This window comes from Carettochelys insculpta, chromosome 22 (assembly GCF_033958435.1).
Source record: "Carettochelys insculpta isolate YL-2023 chromosome 22, ASM3395843v1, whole genome shotgun sequence".
Taxonomy (NCBI): domain Eukaryota; kingdom Metazoa; phylum Chordata; order Testudines; family Carettochelyidae; genus Carettochelys; species Carettochelys insculpta.
The window spans coordinates 21609967-21635093 of record NC_134158.1 but is presented as its reverse complement, the minus strand read 5'-3'; the positions used below and the strand labels follow the sequence as shown (position 1 = coordinate 21635093).

At 54.2% G+C, this 25127-nt stretch overlaps 1 protein-coding gene across 3 annotated transcripts in view; it reads right to left on the bottom strand.

Moving 5' to 3' along the window:
• CATSPERG (catsper channel auxiliary subunit gamma) overlaps positions 1–25127 on the bottom strand; it is a 43874-nt gene that overhangs the window by 4853 nt on the left and 13894 nt on the right. For all 3 annotated transcript variants that reach the window (XM_075016282.1, XM_075016283.1, XM_075016284.1), the window contains exons 11-25: positions 23849–23962; positions 22299–22349; positions 20548–20677; positions 18723–18834; positions 17029–17187; positions 13998–14116; positions 13097–13310; positions 11857–11919; positions 10981–11164; positions 9704–9831; positions 6806–6886; positions 6588–6644; positions 5748–5904; positions 5068–5131; positions 35–133 (exon numbers count right to left, since the gene is read on the bottom strand). In XM_075016282.1, the coding sequence (XP_074872383.1) occupies positions 35–133; positions 5068–5131; positions 5748–5904; positions 6588–6644; positions 6806–6886; positions 9704–9831; positions 10981–11164; positions 11857–11919; positions 13097–13310; positions 13998–14116; positions 17029–17187; positions 18723–18834; positions 20548–20677; positions 22299–22349; positions 23849–23962 (1732 nt within the window). The remainder of the gene's footprint in view (positions 1–34; positions 134–5067; positions 5132–5747; positions 5905–6587; positions 6645–6805; positions 6887–9703; positions 9832–10980; positions 11165–11856; positions 11920–13096; positions 13311–13997; positions 14117–17028; positions 17188–18722; positions 18835–20547; positions 20678–22298; positions 22350–23848; positions 23963–25127) is intronic.

Sequence of the window (25127 nt, the reverse complement as noted above, 5' to 3'; positions counted from 1 at the left end):
TTGCAGATCTCTGCCAGGGGCAGCTGTGTCCCACCTGCCGTTTTCCATGTTGTAGTTGAGGATCTCGCTCGGCTCGTAGAGGCGGATCTTGCGCTCTGAGTACGGCCCTCCGCCAATGATCTTCAGCGTGTAGCTACCAGCGGAACAAAGAACAAAAGCCAACCCTGGGCTCAACACTTAGACCGTCTGAGCTGGGGACTCATCCTCCTGGCCCCCCAGCCCAAACCCAAGCACCCCACTCACCCCAGGCCTCTGCGCTTGCTGCTACAACCCCAGAGGGCAAACCCAGCAGCCGGGGAAGCTGGACATAACGTGCTGACTCGTACTGGCCTTTGATGCTTTCTGGTGGCCCAGCACCCTGAGCCTGCCCCTGGCTTTCTGTTGAGGGACTGTCTCTTCAGGTCAAGCATCAGCATTGCCTCGTTTGGCTCAGAGGTACTGGGCTCTGTCCCTGTGTGTGAGCCAAGCACCTCTAACCTCCAGCCCTTCGAGCTGTTCCCCTGGGTGGCGGTGTGCCCTGTTCTGTGCAGGGAAAGCTCCTGGCTAGGCAGCTGGGCCCAGGTAGAGGAGGGGACTGGGGTGTGAATTCTCTGCCCCTCAATTGTCTCTGCCCTGGTGGGCGGGGGGCACCAATTACAGCGGGAGAGTAAAATGCTCCCACCTTGATGGGGGAGCTTTGCCGCATCGGTGCAGCCTCAGCCTCTGCCCGGGGCTGTCAGTGATTTCGGTGCAGCTGTGTCCCTTGATACCCGCCAGCACCTGGTCCCGTTCATTCCCACCATGGACGGCAGGATTGTATAATTTTTGGTGGTGCCCAGAGCGGGTCCAATGTCGTCCCCTCCCCACACCCGCCTTGTAAAGGTCTAGGGAGGGTGGGGACGCTGGTTCCAGGGTGAGGCAGGGGATGAGGGTGTGGGAGGGGCTCAGGGCTGGGGCAGACTCTTGGGTGTGGATCAGGGGTTTGGGGTGTGGGAGGGACTGGGGCTAGGGCTCCCATCTGCCCCTTCTACTCTCCTCTCCTCTCCTCCCCCAGGCTGCTGGCACCACACAGCCACCCAAGCCCCAGACAGGAAGGGTTCCCCTTGGAGCTGCCCAGGAGTGGTGGTGGGGATGCCATATGCCTCCTGCTCTCCTCCCTGGGCAGAGGCAGCAGCCAGCCCGCTGCTGAGGAGAGCACTCTGAGCAGGGCGCAGGTCAGACGTCTCAGGTGAGGCACCCGGCAGGCACACTGGGGCGAGGTGTGCGGGGGCTGGCAGGCAGGGCTAGGGAGAGATCTGGCCTGACACTGGTGGAGCCAGGCTCCTAGGACCTTCACATTGGTGGAGCCTGTGCACCACGGGCCCATACAACTCGCTGCCTGTGATCCCATTGACACTAACTGGGGATCTGGTCCCATTGACTCCAATGGAACTCACCCCATTGATACCAGATGGGGACTTGGTCCCATTGACACCAACGGAACTAATCCCATTCATGCCAGCTGGGATCTGCTCCCACTGATACCAGCTGGGGATCCGGTCCTGCTGACTTCAGCAGAGCTACCGCCAATCTCCATCAGCTGGAGCCATCAGCCTCATGGAAAATCTTGCACAGATACAGACAGGCATCAGCTTCCTCTCCAAATGTGAACGGGTGGACATCAAGAATCGGGCTTGTTTAGTTTGGAAAAGAGAAGATTAAGGGGGGACATGATAGGGGTTTTCAGGTATCTAAAAGGGTGTCATAAGGAGGAGAGAGAAAACTTGTTCTCTTTGGCCTCTGAGGATAGAACAAGAGGCAATGGGCTTAAACTGCAGCAAGGGAGGTTTAGGTTGGCCATTAGGAAAAAGTTCCTAACTGTCAGGGTGGTCAAACGGTGGAATAAATTACCCAGGGAGGTTGTGGAATCTCCATTGCTGGAGATATTTAAGAACAGGTTAGATAAGTGTCTATCAGGGATGGTTTAGACAGTACTTGGTCCTGCCATGAGAGCAGGGGCTGGACTCGATGAGCTCTCAAGGTCCCTTCCAGTCGTAGTAATCTATGATCACACCAAAAGGACTGCCGGTGAAAACTCCACTGCAATTGACATACTATGCAGACTCTGGTGAGAGATTGTGCCAAACACTCTCTAAGAAACAGAGGAACCTGATCAGGGTCCTGTGCAACAAGCAGGAAAACATCAAAAAAAACTCTCAAATCTGGAGACTCTCACAAAAAACGAACCTTTCACACAAACCTCCGCCTGGCTGGACTTTACTAAAACAAGCAGGAGGTTTACAACACACACCACCTCTCTAGAGAGGAAGAAGGGCCGTAAGCTATCTAAACTCCTATTTGCCACCTGGGGCCACAATAATATACCCTCAATTCACCCCACAATATTGTCAATCTATCCAGCTACACACTGAGCCCGGCAGAGGGGTCGGCCCTACTTCAGGGACTCTTTTTTTTACCCCACCAGCCCCACAAACTTGACACAGCTCTGCAGGGATCTGGAAGTCTACTTCCTCCATCTCTGATTCAAGGAATACGTCCAACGCGACCCTGAACAGCGCACTGACCCACAGGCACCCTCCCACCTACAGTACAAGAAAAAGAATTCTGCCTGGACTCCCCCAGGGTCGAAATGACAGACTGGACCCACACATAGCGTGCTCCCGCCGACGTGCTCAGGCAGAAATTGTGTAGAAGCGGCATCACTCTCCACATAATCTCAGCCGTGCGGAACACAATGCCATCAACGGCCTCAAATAACACTGACGCTGTCATCCAAGAGGCGATGAAGGAGGTGCCGTTGTCTTCACGAATAGGACAGACTACCGAAAGGAGGCAGCCAGGCAACTCTCCAGTGCCACGTCTTACAAGCCACTGTCCCAGGATACCACTGAAGAGCACACAAAGAAACTACATCACCTGCTCAAGACCCTCTCTACAAAAGCACAGGAACAAATCTACATGGACACACCCCTGAAGCCCCAACCAGGTTTATTCTATCTACTGCCCAAGATCCATAAACCTGGGAATCCTGGACACCCCATCATCTCAGGCATTGGCACTCTCACTACAGGACTGTCTAGATAGGTGGACTCTCTACTCAGACTGTACACGACCAGCACTTCCAGCTTTCTTTGAAACATCACCAGCTTCCTGAGCAAACTACAATACATTGGTGGCCTCCCTGAAAACACCATTTTGGCCACCATGGATGTAGAGGCTCTTTACACCAATATCCCACATGAAGATGGACTCCAAGCTGTTAGGATCAATATCCCTGATGAGGCCAAGGCACAACCGGTGATGGAGCTTTGTGACTTTGTCCTCACCCACAACTATTTCAGATTTGAGGACAATTTCAAATCAGTGGCGCCTCTATGGGCACCCACATGGCCCCACAATATGCCAATATTTTGTGGCTGGCCTGGAACAATGCTTCCTCAGCTCTCGTCCCCTAGTGCCCCTCTTTACTTGAGCTAAATTGATGGCATCTTCATCATCTGGACCCCTGGGAAGGAAGCTCTTGAAGAGATCCACTGTGATTTCAACAGCTTCCATCCCCCATCAACCTTAGCCTGGACCAGTTCACATAAGAGATCCACTTCCTGGACACTACCGTGCAAATACGTGATGGTCAGATAAACACCACCCTCTACCGGGAACCCACAGACCGCTGTGCTAACCTACATGCCTCCAGCTGCCACCCAGGGCATACCACACAATCCACTGTATACAGCCAAGCACGAAGGTACAACCACATTTGCTTTAATCCCAGAGACAAACACCTACAAGACCCTTACCAAGGTTTCCTAAAACTACAATACCCACCTGAGGAAATGAAGAAACAGACTGGCAGAGCCAGACAAATACCCAGAAGTCACCTGCTACAAGACAGGCCCAACAAGGAAAATAACAGAGCACCACTGGCCATCACATACAGACCCCAACTAAAACCTCTCCAGTGCATCATCAGTGATCTGCAACCCATCCTGGACAACGATCCCTCACTCTCACAGACCTTGGGAGGCAGGCCAGTCCTTGCCTACAGACAGCCTTAAACAAATCCTCACCAGCAACTATAGACCACACCACAGTAACTCTAAACCTGGAACCAATCCCTGCAACAAACCTCACTGCCAGCTCTGCTCACATATCTACACTAGCGACACCATCACAGGACCTAACATCAGCCACACCATCAGGGGCTCCTTCACCTGCACATCTACTCATGCTGTCCTGTGCCAGCAATGCTCCTCTGCCACTGACATTGGCCAAACTGGACAGTCTCTATGTAAAAGAATAAAGGGACACAAATCAGACATCAGGAACGGTAACACACAAACCCTGCAGAACACTGCACTCTGCCTGGGCACTCAGTAACAGGTTTAAAAGTAGCCATCCTGCAACACACATCTTCAGAAACAGACTCCAAAGAGAAGCTGCAGAGCTGCAATTCATTCGCAAACTTGACACCATCAATCAAGGACTGAACAGAGGCTGGGAGTGGCTGGCCAATTACAAAAGCAGTTTCTCCTCTCTTGGCCTTCACACCTCCACATCAGCTGCTGGAAGTGGGGGACACCCTCCCTGACTGAACTGACCTCGTCATCTCTGGCCTTGCTCTTGACTGGGACTCCCTTCTTTTCATTAGACCTGCCTCTGGAATCTCCACTGTGTGCATCGGATGAAGTGGGTCTTTGCCCCCGAAAGGTCATGCTCCAAATGATTTGTTAGTCGATAAGGCGCCACGGGACTTCCCGTTCTTTTTATCCCTATGAGTGTGCAGCTCCTGAGACTCCAGCTGGCTTCTGGGGGGGGAGCCCTGTCCCCCAGTTGTGTTTGTGGTGGGGGTGTAGCTGTGTTAGTCCTAGGCTGTTAGCAAGAGAAGGTTGGGGAGGGAATATCTTGTACTGGCCCCACTTCTGCTGGTGAGAGGGGGTAGCTTCCTGACAGGGCTGGAAACAGAGCTCTGGGCCAGGCTGTAAGCTTGTCTTTTCCACCAACAGTAAAAGACGTGACCTCACTAGTCTGGTCTCCCAGTGCTGGGGGAGTTTTGCTGAAGCCACGGTGGTGGCTTTGCCTGAGCCTCACCTTCCCGTAAATGGTCCTGAGTCCCCCGTCACCATGTCTTGGATCAAGAAGAAAGGGCAAAATACTGCAGGGAAGAGAAGAACGTCTGAGTGAGTGTCTCCCTCACTAAGGGGTCATTGCCAGGGTCAGTACCCAGCCTCAGACGGGCGAGACCATCCTGTCCTTCTGATGTTGTTAAGTGAAGGGGATCCTAGTGACATCCTGACTAGGGCGAGGGGGAGCTCTCCCTAGATGCCAGCTTGATGGGACTAGAAGGGGAGACCCAGCTAGGTCAGGAGTGGGGGAAATACCAGGGAGGTGCTAGCTTGTTTGCAGGTGGGTACCTGTGTGGAGAAGAGGCTCCTGGCTGTAGCCACTGACCTAGGGGGTCTGCTCCAGGGTGGGCTCTGAGAAGGCAGAAGGCAGCAGGCTGCAGCTGAGTCCAGCTCTAAGATGCTGGAGTAGCCAAACAGGCTGATTTCTGAGCAGCTCAGGACACCCAGAGCTGGGGCTTGGGCCACAGCCAAAAATCTCAGCTCAGATCAGAGCTGAGCCGGGATCTCCGCCCCGCCATGTGCTCACCAGTCTGGGGAGCTGCAGATGGGCCATGCTAGGGTTGGCACCAGACATCCTAAGTGGGGTTTCACACGTAGTGGTTGCTCTGCCCCTGGGCCGTGGCCAGGGTCAGCGCCTCTCCTTACCGTCACTGAAGTAGAAGCAGGGCATCTCTGGGTTCTTGTGGACGCAGTCAAAGTACTGCTTGTTCAGCTTGGTGGCGTACTTCAAGGTGTTGGTGATGTCGAAGGCCAGCCCCTTGCCTGGGGGGCAGCCAATAAAGAGTGGCACCATGGCATAGCCCTGTGGGAGGGGGAGGGGAGAATACAAACGTTTGCTCTGTAGCTTGCCAGGCGCCTGGGTACCCCAGCAGATGTCGTGGGGCTCTCACACCTGCAGTGCCAGGCAGGGACTCCTCTGTGGAATGCAGCACAACCGCTGGCACGTGCTTGTGCCAGCGTATTAATGTACCTGCCCCACGGACCATGGCTACTGCCAGATCCTGTGGGGCAGAGGTAGGAAGTGCAGGGGGTGAGGCAGGCAGAAACCATCCAGAGTTTCTGTATTCTGCTTTTCAGAGGTAACCTTTACCCACTTTCCCCACTGGGCAAGAGCCTGAGACAGCTCTCAGCAACCCGAACTGTGTGTGAACCAAGTTCTGGGGCAGGACAGACGGGTAGAGAGCGTGCACGGGGGTAGACAGACAGACACGTTAGATAAACAGATTATAGTGGGGTATACGGGGATAGGGGTGGATGGACAGAGGAGTGTGCCTGGGAATGGATGGATAGACAGATACAGGGGGTGGATGGGAAGGGAGGGATAGACAGACAGACAGTTAGACAGACAGACAGACAGATACAGGGGGTGGATGAGAATGGATGGAGAGATTATATGACACCATTGCTCCATTATTATCCCAAACAAAAATGTTAATATAATCTCATTAATTCGCTGCTCCCCAGGAGCTAAGACCCAACACTTACCTGGAGTTGTGGGCCGGACCTTGTGTAGTGGTAACATTTTGCTGCTGCATTTATAACCTGAAACATTCAAATCCGAAATGATTTTGCCAGGACCAGACAAATGTAAAACCGACGGCCTGCCACGGAGCAGAGAGCAGGCAAAGCTCACCAGCCACCCAGTCCTGCCTGCCCTTGCTCCCCATGATCCCACTGGGCAGCAGGCCAGCCTTTTAACCTACCTTGAGAGCCACTGAACTCTTGAGCAGGTCCCTCCCACTCAGCTCTTGTTTCGGATACTGTCCGGTCTCACTGATGGTCACCTGATGGGGGGCATTTGCAGAGCGCTGGTCAGGCTCTGTAAGAAAGTGCCTGATCCAACTCCCTTGGGCATGGGGAGAAGGGTTGGGCTCTTGAATACATCTCTGGTCTATTAACATTTGGGGCCTTGAGCCTCTTGAAGCAAAAATGGGGCCTACAGGTGAGCAGCAACAATATGAGACCCGCCCCCACACGGGGCCCTTTCCCGCAAGCCACAGACCTGAGGTTTGGGGTCTGCACAGACCCTGCTCCCAGACCCCAGTGCATGGAAGAGACTGGGGCATGGCTGTGGGTACAGGTGCCACCTGTTCCGGTCATTTGGATGAGAGGGTTTGGATAGCCTGGTGTTTTCGTTTCTCAGCAGGGAGAAGCCCTGCTCCCCAGGGCTCCCCAGGAGGCAGATCAGGGCATGGCTGGAGCACACTGCACTGTGGCTATGCCCTGTTCCCGCAGGTGCAGACTCGGGGCGTGGCCAGCGCACACACACTGTAGCTATCCGCTCAGTAGTGTCAGAACAGGTGCTGGCTGGCACCAAGGGAAGCATTTCAGCATTCCACTTTCATGCTCCGATCCAGGACTAAGATGCAATGGCAGAGCACTGCAAGGAGATCCAAGACTGGAAGACAGGGCTGGCTGCAGGTGAAACGCGAAGGACATGTACAGAGTTCTGGGGCTGTCTGTGTGAGAACTGGGTGGGAATGGGACTTTCAATTTCCCAGGAAGTTCCACAGTTTCAACCTTTTGGCCATTCCAGAAGCGAGCCAGAAACATTTCAAACTTTAAGTTTGATCAAAGTGCTTCAGTCCAATAAAATCAGAATGGTTTGTTCCAACGCCAACACCTTAAAACTTTTAAAATGGTTTTTTTTTTAAACCAAAAAACCGAATTTCATATTGAAATGTGGCAAAGAGCACCAAACCCAAAACACTGAAGTGTCCGTTCTGACAATGTCGCAGGAGGACATCGCTCAAGTATTAAACCACGTGGGATAGGCCAGGGGAGAGAGGGAGGCGGGATGTGTCTCAAACTGGAAGGCTGTGGAAGTTGATGCCTCTTAATCCAATCACTTGTGCTGAAAAACTTCCAGCCCATTTAGTGTGAGTGCAGCATGTAGCTTGTTCACAGGGTCTACACATTTTTACATGACGTAGGGACTTTCGTGGGAGATGCCTTTTTAATCTAGCAGAAAACGGAAGATACAGCTGGAAGACACTAAAGTTTGCCAAAATCCCACTGGAAATAAGACACACTCTTTTAAACAGGGAATCCTAGAATCACAGAACACTAGAACTGGAAGGGACCTTGACAGGTCATCAGGGCCAATTCCCTGCCCTCATGGCAGGACCAAGCTCCCTGACAGCTGCTTGTCCAACCTGCTTTTAAATATCTCCAGCAATCTCAACCTCCTCATGCAATTTATTCCAGTGGTTAACCACCCTGACAGGAAGTTTTTCCTCATGTCCAACCTCAACTTCCCTAGCTGCAGTTTAAGCCCATTGCTTCTTGTCCTGTGCTTAGAGACCAAGGAGAACAACTTTTCTCCCTCCTCCTTTTAACACAGTTTTAAGTACTTGTTAACTGCTATCATGTCCCCTCTCAGTCTTCTCTTTTCTATACTAAACAAGCCCAGTTCTTTCCATCTTCCCTCACAGTTCATGTTCTCTAGACCTTCAGTATCAGAAGGGTAGGTGTGTTAGTCTGGATCTGTAAAAACAACAAGAAGTCCCATGGCACCTTATAGACGAACAGATTTTTGGAGCATAAGCTTTCGTGGGCAAAGACCTGCTTTGTCAGTTGCATGCATCGTTGTTTTTTCTACAACTTTAATCATTCTTGTTGCTCTTCTCAGGACCTTCTCCAGTTTCTCCAGCTCTTTCGTGAAATGTGGTGCCCAAAACTGGACACAACACTCCCCTGATCAGCACAGAGCAGAGCAGAATGAATTCTTGTGTCAAGAAGGAGGTCCACTCTTAGAACCACTTACCCAGGGAGGTGGTGGATTCTCTGTCACTGAAGTGTTAAAGTCAAGTAGGTCTCTCTAAAGGCCCATCTGTATCTCAAACAGAAGTCAGGGGCTTTTGCATCAATTACTGCGGGTGGTAGACAGGAGGTCAAACCAGATGACCACATGGGTACTTTTTGGCCTTTAAAATCTAGGGATAGACTGGCATAGACGAGCCTACAATGGGTTGCGGGGTTGGTTTGAAGGTCTGCTTACGGTGCCTCTTGATGCAGAGGCAACTACCAGGAACGCCTACCCCTGCATCCATCAGAAGCTGCTTGGCACTTCTGCAGGAGAAGGTAGGTGGGAGTGGAGCAGCGGAGGGAGTGGAGGAGGGGTGGGGGAGAGTGTGGCATGGATAGAGAACAGGATGGATGGAGAGGGGAATACATGCCCCACCCTCTCCCTGCCCATGCCCTCTCCCTCCCGCCCCTGCTCCGCCTGTGCCCTGCCCTCTCCCCACTCCTGCTCTGCCCCCTCCCTGCTCTGCCCACACCTGCCTCTTCCTGTGGAAGCACCAAGCTGCTTCCAGTGGGTACAGGGCAATCCTCCCCAGCCTTGGAGCGAGGCGGCGCTGCTCTCGGGCTGGGCTGGTCTGCTCTGGAGAGCGAGGCAGCACTGCCCTGATGGTGCATGGGGGGATGATGCTGGGAGGATTCATGTGACTCCTGTGCACCCCACTCACGTTGCCTCTGCTTGGACATGGCCAGCAAGACTTCCCAGAGTAACTGAATGTACCCCAACATGTAATGATGGGAAATCCACAGAAACAGCTGCCAAACCACCCCTTCCAAAGGAGCTGCACTGGTGCTCTCACCTTATACAGCACAGAGTCCCGGCTGAGCAGATTCTGCCGGTGGAGGTGTGAAACCACAAACTTTGGGTGGCCTAAGACGATGGTGAGCCACACATAATCCAGGGGGTTCTTCTCCAGGATGTCCTCCACTGCAGGAGAGAAGGTAGCCCTTGAATCCCGCGAGCTGCAAACCGAGCCACTGGCAACTAAGTGCATTCGTACAGAGGCCTATAATGCAACCCCAGACCAATTAAGGAAAGCCCCTAAGGGGGAGACGGGCATCAGGTCTACACATCAGCATTCTACGAAGGCAAGGGCAGCGGGTGGCTTAAGGATGCAGAGATTACACTCCCCCCCAGCCCCACTGCAGGAACGCCTTGGCTTGGCAGTCACTGGTTCATATCTCACCCAGGTGGGTAGTCATGGAATGTTGTCACCAGCTGTTTGCCACACAGACTGCCAGGTTTGCTCTGCCTGTTGCAGCCAGGACTGATTTGATGGGCTCTAACTGGCCTCAAGGCGGGAAGGATCAAAAGGGCCAGAGATTTAACTCTCCTCTCCGCCTCTGAGGGAAGATCCCTCCAGGTCAGAGCAGATCTGTTTGTAGAAGCCAGTGGGCAGCCAGGCACAGCGGTGTGGACAGCCGCAGCCAGCCCGGGGGCACGGTGGAGGCAGGGGCTGGCTCCCTGCCCCTGGAAGGCATGGGGCTGATGGCAGAAGGAGTGGGACTTAGGGCAGTCAGCCCTGGGCCCCCCCGGCACGGACAAGTGGCACAGCACTCCGTGGCATTTCAAAGAGGCCCAGAGCCCTGGGGGGCGGGGGTGTGCCTCCTTTCTCTCCCCCTGACCAGACATGTCAGCTAAGAGAGGGCAGCAGATCAACATCCCATTCTTGTCAGTAGACCTCACTTACCTCTCATGTTTGGGAACAAAATAGGGAACCAATTCTGACCAATGTTTCCTCTACATGTTTTCATTTGTGTATGCAATAAATTTTGCTCTCTGCACTGAGGCATGTGCACACATGCACCAGCAGCAGAAACACACGCTGCCAGCTGTGGCTTCTACTGGTAACCCTGAACAAGTCCAGGCCCCTCTCTTTGCCTCAGTTTTTCCATCTGGAACATGGGGGCAATGCTGCCACCCTCCTTTGTGAAGCACTTTGAGACTGACAGCTGACAAGTGCTAGGTGTTATTCATACTCCTGCCTGCCAGTCCTCCTGCTCTTCTAATCTGCAAATCCTGTGCATTAAAATCCCATTTCTTTCACATCCAGTTCCCAGGACCCCCTGCACTTACTGCTGTCTGTCTTCGACTCGATGCTCAGGAACACCGAGAAAGAATAGATGTTCTTCTTGTCCAAGTAAATCCTTCCGGGCAGCTGGTTATTGGGTGGCAGGTCATAGGTCTTCACGTAGCTGTCCATGTTGATGTAGACCCCTCCGGAGGAGTTGCCGTTGCTAGCTACGTAAAAGAAATACTCCTGAAAAAGGAGAGGCAGGTTTAATCGCCTTCCAGTGTAACAGCGTGTTGACCAATATCTGCTGGGCTCAGAATTCTCCACCCCACAGCTGTTCATGTGCATTGCACACACAATACCGTTACAGCACTATGTGCCGATTTCGAGCAGTGCCGTTGGTGTGACTTTCTTCCGATAAACCTAATCCTACTTCCTGACGCTGAGCGTCCTGGAACACCTTGTGCCAGCTGAGCTGAGCTTCGGTGCAGGCAGACCAGACCACAGCAGGATCAGGACATACAGTATAGATGTTGGTTGCTTGAAATGTGTGTTAACAGTCGTGACTGGTGATAGGGGATCCAGGGGACAAACAGGCTACACGACCCACCAAACCCTCCCCTCCCTTGCTCTGCCCTCCCCAGAAATGGCATGGTGCTGACGGTGAGTGCGGGCAGATGGGTGGGCGCTGGGGTGACACATGACCCATTGTGCATCCCCCTACATCACCCCAGTGTATGCTAAACCATTCCTTGCTTTGTGTGTTTGGCTGTGCCATGCAGTATCTGTTTCCCAGCCCCGAAGAAGTGGTCTGGGGGAGCACAAAAGCACCTCTCTCCCTCACCTACTGAAACTGGTCCAAGAAAAGACAGTCCCCCCCCACACCTCAGTCTCCCTTTCCCCATCAGAGGTTATTTCTACAGCCAGAATTTGCTTACAGCATACTGCTTTCTGTTCTTCCACCAGCGCCAGGTCGGGTCATGGACCGGGTCAGCATACGGCTAGAAAAGACACGGGGCTTGTGAAATTCCCTCGTCTGGAAACATGGCATTTGCTCATCACAACAGCACGGCCCTGCTGTAGAGTACCTGAGTCTTGGATAATCCCTGTCCCCATCCCTGAGCCACCTAAGCTCCCTCCTGGCGGTGAAAGTGGGGTGGTGTGGGCTGAGGTGGTGCATTGAGGGGAATGGCTGCTGGACTGGCTCACACACGGCTGACTTTCTGCTCCTCCACGTTAGCGGCCCTGCTGGTAGGGTCCACGCTAAAGGGGCAGCGGGGCTGCCAATGTGGGGGAGCGATCTGAAAGGGCCTAAGGCTCTTGGCTGCTGCAGCTGGCCCAGGACCATCAAATCACCATTGGCGCCCCCCAGGCTCCCAGCCACTAGCCATGAAGGACTGGTGGGGCGGAGGGGCTGTCTGGCCCCAGCCCTAAACTTTCCAGCCGAAGCCCTGCCCCTTCTGGGGCCCAGGTGTGCCCCCCTTGCTAAGGACTCCAGGCCTGCAGCAGGGCACACTGGTAAGTCCAAACACCTGCTGCCACCCCTGCTCAGAGGTGGCAGGTTTGTATTATTGTTGGCAGTGTCCAGAGTGGGTCCAAGCCCCATCCCATCACCTGCCTTGTGAGGGAGTGAGGACTTGGGTTCTGAGGTGGGGCTGGCAATGGAGGGTTTGGGGTGTAGGAGGGACAGGGGCTAGGGGCTCCCCATTTCCACCTCCCCTTCTCCTACACCCAGCACCACACACACTCGCCCAAGCCCTGGGCAGGAAGGACTCCACTTAGAGTTGCCTGGGCTGGGGGGGAAATGCCATGTGCCTCCTGCCCTCCTCCCTGGGCAGACACAGGAGTCAGCCTGCTCAGCACTGCTCCCCCAGCCAGGCTGCAGCAAGGGAGAGCTGCTTGCTGCAGGCAGAGCGGGGCACTGGTCCATCTGAGGGCAGGCAGCTGGCGGGGCGCTTGGGGGAGGTGCGCAGGGGCCAACAGGCGGGGCCAGGGGAAAGACCCAGCCCGATGTTAGTAGACCGGGCTTCCAGGGCCCTGAGATTGCTGGAGGGACCCATTCAACTCCCCGCCTGTGTCCCAGCTCACTCCTTTGCGTTACCCAAGCACTAAACTCGCAGCCTTTCTGCCTGGCGCTGTGGGTCCTCCCAGCTCAGAGAGCTGAGAAGAGGAGCTCACTCTGCTGTAGTCCGCGTGAAGCCAGAGCAGCTGGAAGATGAGGCCCTGATATACAGCCAGCGACCTGTTGTTGTGGAAGCCTGTTCTGTCCATGACATCAGGCGGCTCAGTGCGATAGTGCTCCATTCGGGTGTAGCGCTGCGGGGCTGGGAGGTCCTGGAAGCGCATGACTGAGAAGGGGCAGGGGTGGAAGAAGCTGATGTGCTGAGTACTCCTGGAAGGGGAGACAGGCCCATGGGGAAGGTAGCTCCAGCTGATCACAAGGTTGGCAGTGGGGCATGTGCCCCTGGTCTGCAGGGTGGGGCAGAGCGTGTGTGCTGGAGGGAATCAGAACCTTTCAGCTGTGTGTCATGTGCCCCACACTGCTAAAAGTGAAAGGGAGCTGCAGGATCAGAGTTAACACAGAAGAGGCCAGAAGGCTGCCTTGGGGTTTCTGAGGCAGAGGGCTGCACCTGTAACCCAGCCTGATGTGGACGGCTTCAGGGTCTGATTTTGCCCAGATCGGGCCGCTTCCAGGCGCTGAACACAAGGCAGGATCAGGCCCCTAGGAGCTCAGTCACTGCTGCCTAGTGGACAGGGAGCTGGATCTAGACTTGACGGGTTTGACACCTACTCCCAGAGCTGCTACTTTGCGGGGTCACCTTCAGCTAGTCCCGCCCTGCCCTGCCCCACCCCTCCCTGCCCCTGCCTCAGTTTCCCCATCTGTAAAGCAGGAGGGTGACAGTGCTCCTCTTAGCAAAGTGCTTTGAGATCCAGGAATTATCACCTAGCCCAGCTGAGAGCTTAGCCGTGGTACAAGCAGCTGCAGCTCGGCTGTGGGCCTTGGTGCAGCCCCGGGACCAGCACCAGCTCAAGCATCAGCACTGGGCCCTCCCACTGCCCATCCTCTGCCAATACTCACTGGAAGTACGTGGAATGGTAGGGTTGGCCGAAGAGCTGCCGGTAGGACAGGATGTAATGGAGTGGGAAGCTCCTTTTGATTAGCTTTCCCTCCCCGTGCTCGTCCATGATGTAAACCAGCTGAAACAAGAGGTGACAGCAGAAAATACCCGGAATGGGCCCAGGGCAAGCCTGGTATTACCAGCCGCTCAGCCAAGCCCTGCTCCTCGGTAGGTGAGCGGCAAGACGCTGTTGCCCCCTGGCGGCTGGGCTTACATGGCAAACACTTTGAACCATGGGCACTTTCTCATGTTCCTCTACTAACATTATATACGCCATCATGTGCCAACAATGCCCAGATGCTTTGTACATTGGACAGACTTCTAACTCCCTTAGACAAAGGGTCAATGGGCACAAAACAGACATCAAAACACTCCAGATCCACAAACCAGTTAGTCAACATTTTAATGGAATGGGGCATTCTGTTAATGATCTAAAGGTATGTGTGTTACTGAAAAAAAACTTTCCCCCCTTTCTTCAAAGAGAAATAGCCAAGCTGGCTTTTATAATCAAATTCGACACATTAACACGTGGTTTAAACCAGGACGGGAACTTTCTGAGTCACTATAGGGGCTCGTCTGCACACTTGGCTTAATCTAATTTTTGACCTTCCCCCCGACCCCTCCACTCTCTGATTTGCTCACCTCGATTATCTTTTTCTGATTTGTCCTCCTTGCTCACTGTTTTTGGTTCTCTGTGCCTTAAATATTGAGTCTGTTCTGCTCTGGCTCTGGTCTGAAGAAGTGGGTCTGTCCCACAAAAGCTCACCTAATACATTATTTTGCTAGTCTTTGCTAGTGACTGCTTTTTGTTTTGTCTTGTGGGTCTGTGACGGGCCAGCCTGGCCTGGGGCTCTTGGAGCTGCTGCAGTACAAACACATACTTCATCTGCAGCACTGGGAGCAGGGCAATGGTGTCCGGGGATTACTCGGGGCGAGGGCTGAGCGCGGCAGAGGCAGCAGTCGCCTCCCATCCCCTCTCGCACTCACCACATGGGCAGCGGGAGCAGCAGCCTGCTCTGCCCTCCTGGCCTGCTGCACCTCGCTTCCCCGCAGGCAGCCAGAACCGGAGGGATGCTCCGCTGCCAGGTGCACAGGCTGGGAGGACCACACAGCACGGAGCAGCTTGGCAGGCTGCCCCTCCGCCGCCCGTGTCGTCAGTGCCCAGGGGAGGAGAAGTGACCCCTGCTCCCTTTGCTGTGCCCAACCCTCAGCCCAGGTAACCCCCATCCCTCCCGTCCACAGGATGGTTGGGGCAGCCGCTGTGGGGCCCCCAAAAGCATGGGGCCTGTGAGTTCATCCTACGGACGGAACAGCTCTGGCCTGGAGAGCTAAGGCAGTGGAGAAAGCCAGGCAGGCCACAGCAAGCAGGACGGGGGGCTGAAAGAAAGCTCCTCAGGGACGGGGTTGGCAGCACAGAGGCATCAAGTCCTATGGTGCTCAAGGAAACAGGCCCCTCTACACAACGGGCAAACAAACTAGTTTGCTGCAAAGCCAAGACCTGACCAGCCCCAGTTTCTCCCACTACTTTGAACAACCCTGGAATTTCTGCCGGGCTGCTGGGATCAGAATCAGTAATAGCTGCCTGGGTCCGGGGGCGGGGGCTGTCATGCTCCTTAACTAGCAACTCGTGTGAGAGTGAAGGCTGCTCAGGGCAGCCCACGATGGGCACCTCATTAATTACGGAGAGTTGGAACTGAACAGCGGCAGCTGGAGCCTGACGACTGAGGGTTGAACAGTGGTAGGAAGGAAAGAGGTTCTGGCTCATTGGTGCTGGCAGGTTTTAGAAGTGCCCAGCGCAGGTGCTGGTGTGAAGTCTCCTGGATGCAGGAGGGAAGCAGGGAACGGAACTGTGTGCAGATGGGACAGCCTTTGGTTTCTGGATGGGCCATGGCCTGACCTAGCCTGTGGCCACGCCCCGTGGGGTGTGGGTTGGCAGCTCTCCAACGTTCCCTCACACTTTTTCCATCCATGGACAGAATAACTATTGTCAGGTGCACCAAGGCCTGCGCAGATGTGCACCACCAGCAGAAACCCAGGCTGCTGGCTGCAGGCGCTCTGCTAATCAGCTGGGGGGCACCTGGATCTCCCCTGGGCAGCCGCCCAAGTCTCAGCTTACAGGGACCACAGCAGCTCTCCCTGACATGAGCAGTGGGGGTGCCTCCCGCTTCCAGTCTCATTCACACGGGTGCAAATCAGGAGTAGCCCCATTCTTGTAAATGGAGTTACTCCATGTAATGGAGTGGAGGGGGGGTGCATGTGTGAGTCAGGCTGGATGTCTGAGGCAAGCAGCAGCTCCCAGTGGCTAAGGATGACCCTGGGGCTACAACTGGCAGGTAACACCTCTGCCTGAACAAAGAGCAGGGAGGAGCTGAGCTGGGTTTTGAATCGGGGGCGGCAGTGAGAGGCTAGAAAAAGGGAGAGCTGGAAGGCAGCCAGCCGGAGGAGGGGGAAAGCTACATCCCAGAGGGACACCCCTCGGGGTCTTCTCCCCAGGACGGGTTGGAAGGACTGTCTCTGGCTGCTGTACTGTCACTTCTGTGAGAAACTGGGCTTCTGTTGCCTAATAAACCTTGTGTTGTACCTGCTGAGTGAGAGTCACTCCTGCCAGCGGACGGGGTGCAGTGCAGGGGGACCCCTGAACCCCATCACACTCCACCCTGGGGCCAGGATAAGGGCCTGAAAGCGGAAGCAGAAAGGCCTGTCTGTATGCCACACTCACTGCCCACTGGCTTCACATGTGACCTGGAGGCAGCTCAATCTTCACAGCACCTGCTAACAAGGGGGGCAGGTCTGCTGTGGCCACTTGGCCCTGGAAGCTGGACTGAGATTGTTCTTTAGCCCACCGGCCAAACAGCCACAGTCAGCAGCTTTCCAGCACTACAGACCAGGGCTAGATTAAACCCTCTGTAGGTCACGAGTCACCCCCGTGAGCACACTCCCTCCCCGCTCACCAAGGGCACCTCCAGTCTGACTCCTGCTACCCGGGCTCACCTGCTGCAGTCCCTCCTTGTTAAAGAAGAGGCTCACAAATGTCTCATTCAAGCTGAAGTCCTTTGACCCTCTAGCTATCTGCAGGCTGACGTACAGGTTCCAGGCTGTGGAGGGGTAGAGGCGACTTAGTGCTGAGCTGCCTTCTACAGCAAACCAGATCTGGAGAGCGAAGAGAGCAGAAGCGGAAGAGTGGGTGAAGGGAGCCGAGATCTCGGAGGGCATCCCCCAAAGGGGCTGCCACGCGGCTCTACTGAAACGCAGCCACCTCTGCGGGGCTGGAACCCGGCAGCGGTTTACACCGGGATCACCCACCCAGCACAGAGCTCGCCTCCAGTGGGCAGAGAGTGTGTCTAAGGGCGAGCACAACCTCCCTCCTCATCCCCTGCAGACTCCCAAGTTCAGTGTGCTGTCTGCCAGGCACGGCCTTCCCTGGGACTGTGCCTCGTTCTAGCCCGGGGTCAGCAATCCCTGGCACGTGTGCCAAGAGTGGAACGTGAGCCCTTTCCTTAGGCACGCAGGCGGGAGCTCTGCCCCACCCCTTCTCCCCATGCAGCTCCCAGCCCAGGGCCAAAGGCAGATCTGCACCCTGGGCTACCAGTGTTCCCCAGCTGCAGCCGGCAGCAGCTCTGCACCCCTGGCTACCAGGGCTCCCTGCCTGGGGCTGACAGCAGCTCTGCACCCCTGGCCACTGAGACTCCCCAGCTGGGCCGTCAGTGGCTCCCTGCCCGGGATGGCAGCAGCTCTGTGCCCCTAACTGTTGGCACCCCCCACCCAGAGCTGGTGGTGACTCCACACCCCTGGCCACCAGCGCTCCCTGCCCAGGGCCATCTGGCAGACTGGCTGAGCCACCAGCCCCTAGCAGCCTCTGTGGCTGGAGCTCCCTGGTTCACCAGAGAATCCAGGATAAGACAGGTTAAAATCCCAGACATTTCTAGATACTAAAAAACCCAGCTGGCCGGAGATTTAAAGACTGGAACGTACAGCTCTGCATCTTCGTTTATTTATTAATGAAGCTGTTTTAAGAAGGACTGTTAGTGACTTTGAAAATTATCACTGGCACTCGGGCCATCCACAGAGGTCAACAGGTCAACTTTCGGCCCTCTGCCTTGACAAGGTTGCTGACCCCTGGTCTAGCCACTTGTACAGGAGATAGAATATTTTGCAGTTCCTTGCACAGGTTCTGAGGCAGCATGAGTGACCATACAGCACCGGGAGGGCCTCATAAGAATGATATGACACAAAAATGTGGCTGTTTATGATATTACCTAGCACTGTTCATCACCAGACCTCAAAGCAGGTCAGTATTATTAACCCCATTTTACAGATGGGGAAACTGAGGGGCACATCTACACAGCAAAGGAAAGCCCAGGGCTGGCACGGGCCCTCAGTGTAGACTTCTGGGCTCAGGCAGGCTCTGGGACCCTTCCACCTCAAGCCTCGACATCACCTCAACAGTGAAAAAACCCCCCGGCCTGAGCTCCAGGTTGGCTGGTACCAACCAGCTGTGGGGGCCTAGTTTCTGTGGATACCCTTTGACACAAAAAGGTGACGGGACTGAGCCCAGGTCACCAGGTCACCAGGGCAGCGCTGGGAATGGAGCCCATGTGACAAGCCATGGCGCTATCCCCTAGGCCACATGGCACTCAGCCAAATGACGCACCCACCAGCTCCACCCAAGAGCCAAACCAAAGTACCTCTTCCAAGTCTGTCACGCACACGAAGTCCCCTGTGTAGGAGAGAACAAAGTATCTGATGGTGGACAGCAGGGCTAAGTCCGAGAGGAGAATGTAATTAACCAGATCGTAGCTGCAAGGCAAGCACAGGGCAAGTGGGAAATGTTACATTCCAGCGTGCCCATTCCCATGAATCCACTCCCTGAGGACAGACTGCTGTTACATGTGGCACTGTCTCTGGACCTGTGTCATGGTGTGTGGGGGTCCCCAGGCCTTCACGTTGTCTGCAGGCAGACGTGACTCTCATTCAGCAAGTAAAACAGAAGGTTGGTTAGTGGATAGGGACACAATGCAATACAGACTAATCGGCACAGAAGTCATCAGTACAATCCATCTCGGGGAGAGGGGCCCAGAGGGGGTCCCTGAGCTGGGGCCCTGGTCCTCCTTTATCCCTCTTCACCCAAAGCAGACTGACCACCTCCCAGCTGCCCAGTTCCAATTCAAACCAGCCAGGCCCCTCCTCCCACCTTTGTTCTGGTTCCCTAGAAAGGAAGAACAATGCGAAGTCCTGTGGCACCTTGCAGACTAACAGATTTTTTGGAGTATTAGCTTTCGTGGGCAAAGACCCGCCTCCATCAGATGCACGGAAGAGAAGGTGTCACCTGGTGGCAAAGGTTACGAACTTCCATTGTCTAAGGGTGAGAAGTCATCGCACTGAAATGCCTATCACCAACGGACACTGTGCTTAGGGAAACTGAGGCCCCAACCCGGTGTTATTACAGGGCATCCGGAACCATGTGCAACCTGACCAGGGAAATAAAATCCTCACCTCCCCCACTGCGTCACAGCCTCGCTCTCTGAGCAGAGAGGGGCCCCTCCGGTCTGTACCCTGATCGGTCACATCTGTATCAGCGCTAATGCCATTCAGCTGATTGCTCTGCAATGTGCGCCGAACTCCCCAGACAGCTCTGCCACTGCACCTCTGGGTGGAACCACCCTGAGCAGGCAAGAGCTGCGGGTTCTCCATGAATTCCATCTCAGCTGCGTTTAAGTGGGGTGAGTATTTTGAGCCCACTCGCTGCAGGGGAGGTGAATTTCACCCTCAGGGTGTTGTGCAAATCTGGAGTTACCTTGCAGACTGGTACAATTGGGATCAGAGTCGGGTCCAGAGCTTTGGGTTCAGATTCTCTGAAATAGTGATTTGGAGTGCCCCCGTTCTGGGGGCAACTACACTGGGACACATTAAAGGAGGGGGTTGATTTTCAAAGCAGATGTGGGGGAAGGATTGGCAGCAGCATTCTGAAAATCAGACCTTTATGATGCCTCCAGCTGCACCCCTGGAATCACTCCTCTCTTTTGAAAACCGCAGCCTAGAACCCTAGGACTGGAAAGGCCCCTGAGAGGTCATTGTGTCCAGGTCCCTGCCTTCACGGCCGGACCAAGCACTATCTAGACCAGGGGTCTGCAAACTGTGGCTTCAGAGCCCTAGGCAGCTCTGGAGCCATAGGTTGCAGACCCCTGTCCTAGCCACACAGCTGAGTGCTGCACCTACCTCCTTATGCATGTGAGTGGTGCTGGTCAGAAGACCTGGGCCTACCGATACAGCCTAGTTGTTTGGTCAGCCTGAAAAAGGGAGTTAGGTTCCTAAGGCATCACAATAACCTATAATGACTAAGTGGGAAAGGGAAGGAAAGGCAGGCAGGCCGATGCATCCCAGCCGAAGAGGCCGACTGCTGTGACTGAGGGAGTGTGTTGAAATCACGCCTGGCAAACAGCTAAGTGTGGAACCAACTCATCGGCTGCCTCTGCAAAATTTAGCTGAGCTTGCTGAAGACTTTGCTCTCACCTTTGTAATATAACATTGCCCCAGATATAGAAGATGGTGCTGAACGGGTTATAGGCCAACCCCCTTGGGATCAGAGGGGAGTTGGTGTATTCTTCCAGCCCCTGCAGCATGATAAATCCTTTCCCAACGTCTGCAAAAGAAAGGCGGGTAAGAGGAGTCTCCTGGAGAAGCCAGGAGGGGAGACTTCAGAGATGAGCAGAAAAAGAAGATCAGGCTGCAAGCCCCCCTCGCCAAGGAGCCACGGGGTGGCACAGCAGCCCCCACATCCCCAGAGGCTGGTGTCCCGTATTTGCCATAGGGTAATGTTGTCACCCTATTCAGATCCAAAGGAAGCAGCAATTGAGCCCCTTGAAGTAGCAGAGAGCTACAAATGAGGAGGGACCACTCAAGACACCGGGCAGGTCAGATGGGGGTTTGTCTGGTTACCAGTGCAGGGGCTAGGGAGATTAATTCGCAGCCTACACGTCTGAGGAGAAAACCAAGCAAAGCAGTTGTGGGTGTGAACCTGAGAAGACGCAGAGAGACACTGCTCTTCAGGCACACAGCCTACTGGAGGGGGAGACGTGGGGATTTTGGGGCAAGGAAAGTTGCTTACTGCTGTTTGTTTTAAATGTAGTCAGGGAAACGACTTCACAGGTATTCTTTGTAAGCAAACCGAGACTAGCCCTGATTCACAGCGTCTACTTTTCCTAATGGAAAGAGATCTGCAGGGCTCATCGGCTACTGCTCAGGCCAAGGAGGCGACATTTACTGCAGTTACAGAAGCACCTAAGAACTAGTCGCTCGGACCCAAGAGTTAGTTGCTATGTTGGCTCTGATTCACCGCTGTGTTGCTTTCAGTTTGCATGAGTGGAACTTAGTGACCACGGTCTAAAGCAGGAGGAACAAAGTGACGAGCTAGGCCTGCAGCGGTGAGATAATCAGCAGGGGAGATGAGGGACTCGTACACACAGTAGCTACTTTGCAGTAGCTAATTCCAGTCAATTTCTCCTGGAGGCTCATTCCAGAGTACGAGTACCTTTTTCTGCTTGTCTATACGGGGAGGCTACGGAAAGTTAATCCACATTACTTTCTAATGTGGATTAGTTAAAACACAGTAAGTCTCTGTCTGAACAACGAGAAATCCCGGGGCACCTTATAGACTAACAGAATTAATGCAGCATACACTTTCGTGGGCAAAGGCCCACTTTGTCAGATGTTTTTGCAGATACAGACTAACAGGGCTACCCCTCTGATTCAAGCCTCTGTTTGGATGATGTTGATCAGAATTAAAGTGCAGCCACATCTACTTCATGGTAGCGTATTATTTACAACTCAGAGCACTGCAGCTGTTGACTGAAATTTGATGTGTAGACCAGGTCTAACTCTAACTTCACTGTGGGGGTAAATTCAGTGAATCCAAATTAAGGCCACCTTTACTCTGAATCAGAGCATCTACCCAAGGGTATAACATGCTTTATCTGTATAAACAGGGAGTTTGCATTGTAGATCTACCCCCACTCAAGACTGCCACACAGTGTCTGTGTGGACCCTGCTGTCCAGCTCCAAAGTTCCCTAGTGAGTGTGATCTACTCTCATTCGAAGTCAGGCAGACTGAGACTGAGGCTGGACTGAGGCCAGTAGGGAACAATTGCGCTCTGGGTTTGCGGGGTTGGGGCCTGGGAGAGCAGGCTGCCGCATCTACCAAATATTTCCATGGTGCCTGTGAATCCCACCGAATCCTGGGAGAACATTCCAAGGGGGGTTCTTACCTTTGGGTATGAAGCGCGGAATGTGGTACAACACCCGGAAAGTTGAACTGACTGTGAGCAAACAAACGTGGGAAGGACAAGTTACACACTACAGCTGTCTATTTACCAGGCGCACTCACTTTATGAAATCTAGGCACTTACATGGCCCCCCATTACCACAGAATCACAACCTTTCAAGTAGTGAGCCCCACACCACCCTGGGCAGATGGGGAAACTGAGTCATGTAGCAGCCAAGTGACTAACCCAGGATTCCACAAGGAACGTGTGCCCACCACACATGTACTGCTATGTGTACCCAGAATGGCATGGACAAACCTTTGTGCAGATATATCTGTCCAAGTCAATGGGATGGCTTGTAGGTCTAGGGGCATGATTCTCCGTTATGGTACAAGACAGCCTGGGTTTAAATCCTAGACAAGCCCTCGCCTTCCTTTCTATCAGTCAACAGTGTACCCCTTGTGGCCAAGAAGCCTAGTGGCACATGGGGCTGCATTAGTAGGAGCATTTCCAGCAGATCTAGGGAAGTGATTATTCCTCTTTATTTGGCACTGATGAGGCCACATCTGGAGTATTGTGTCCAGTTGTGAGCCCCCATTACAAACAGGATGTGGATGCATTGGAGGGAGTCCTGCAGAGGACAACAAAAATAATTAGGGGGCTGGAGCATGTGACTTATGAAGAGAGGCTGAGGGATTTGGGCTTATTTTGTCTAGAGAAGAGTGAGGAGGATTTGATAGTAGCCCAGCTACCTGAAGGGGGCTCCAGAGAAGATGGAGAGAGACTGTTGTCAGTGGTGACAGAACAAGGGGCAATTGTCTCAAGCTGCAGTGGAGAAAGTCTGAATTGGATGTTAGAAAAAAATATTTCCCTAGGGAATTGGTGAAGCCTGGCAGAGGGTAATCCAGGGAGATTGTGGAACCTCCTTCCCTAAAGGTTTTTAAGTCCCGGCTTGACAGAGCCCTGCTGGGATGATTTAGTTGGGATCACTCCTACTTTTATCAGGAGATGGGACTTGATGACCTCCTGAGGTCTCTTCCAACTCTATGATTCTAAGCTGCAATCACACCACAGACCTCCAGTGGGTGGTTCAGACCCTGTCGCCTGTCTGCTGAGGCTGGCACAGTTAGTGGCATGGGGAGGGATAGTTCATCAGGAGATGGACTGGCCAGTAGCCACTCATCAGTAATCATTTGACACTGCCTCAGGCCACATTCAAACCAAGAGCCCAGGCAGGAAAAAGCAGCACCAAAGCCATTCAGTCCTCCTCCATGGTACAGTTATTAGATGATCATTCTCATACCTGAGGTAACCACTATTTTCTGTGAGCTAAATCCTTCCTGGGGTCCCACCCCTGCTCAGCATTAGGACTAGCAGGATCTGACAGCACAGTTCGGTCCCCACCACCCCTCCCCCCAAAAAACCCTCCACAGCATACGTAGGACCCAATTCGCAGCGCGTGAACCTCAGCGTCGCTCCAGGACTTCGATGGAATGACGCTGATTCACAGCAGCTGGCTTTATGTGCCGATCAGCTCAGAACGGCAGCTCCACCTTGATCATAGGCCACAATGTAGAACAAGGAATGGTTACTCTTCTTTTCTTCCACAAGCAGCACAATCCTCGCCTCTTCTGTGATATAGATGGCCCAGAGGATCTTGCAAGAAACTGAGAGCAGAAATGGGGGCAGTGAGCAAAATCTCTTCCAACAGCCTTTTCAAACATCTCAGCGGGATTTATTTTGAACACGTGAATATCTCCTCTGCTGGCGTAACACATCACTGCTCCATTGTACCAGTGTTCCAAATGGGGAGCCAGTGTTCCGGAATTGTACCAGCGTTCCAAATGAGGAGCCAGTGTTCCGGAATTGTACCAGCGTTCCAAATGGGGAGCCAGCATTCCAGCATTGTACCAGCGTTCCATTGGATGAGAGATCCAGAATTGGAGCCCGTGTTCCTGAGAAGGTCATCTGGAACACAGGCTCCAGTTCTGGTTGCCCTTGCTCCAGGAAGATGGATTCAGATGGGAACCAGGGCAGACAAAGGGCTCCGAGGATGACCAGGGCAAGGGAGAGCTGATTTCTCTAGAGGTGAGAAAGAGCTTGCGTCGTCCGGCAAAAGGCAGAAAGGAGCGGTTCTCCCACCACTGCAGGCCATCCACCTCCCCCAGGAGGGTAGCTAGGAAGAATCCTTCCACCGGGCTAGTGCTGTCTGCACTGAGGGAGAGGTCAGCTGAAGCAGGTCTCTCAGGGGTGTGGGCAAGACCATCTCTACTAATACGCAAATGACACAGCCACGTGGGGCACCAACTTGTTCCCAAGTTTCACAGTGACCGAGCAGCTGTGTGCTGCATATCAGCACCAGTGGCCGGCCACAGCCCCCAGCAGGGCCCCTTCCACGGCAGAAGCCAAATTGCCACTTCTCTCCAGCCAGCAGTGCGGCTGCCCGCTGCTCCTCCGCAGTCCCCTGGCCTGAGGCTCAGCCCCCTCACTGCCACCTGCACTCCCTGCCTGCTCTCCTGAGGCTGCAGGGGAGCCAGCCTGCTCCTGCGCCTCATAGCTTCTGTCCTTGCAGCACTCCCGAGGGTCTGCTCCCCCCACAGTGCACCTCCATCCCGAGGGCATTGCAGGTCCTGGCTTGCATAGGGCAGAGACAACCAGGGTGGGGATTCCAGGGGTGCTCCAGCCATGTGCCCCACCCCTTCCCCACGCATGCCACACCCCTACCTATGGTCCACCCACACACACACCCTGCTCCTTCCCCTGGTCCGTCCCCTCCTCTCCTTCCCGTGGAAGTGCCACACCACTCCCCACTCCCTGCGAGCAGTGCAATGC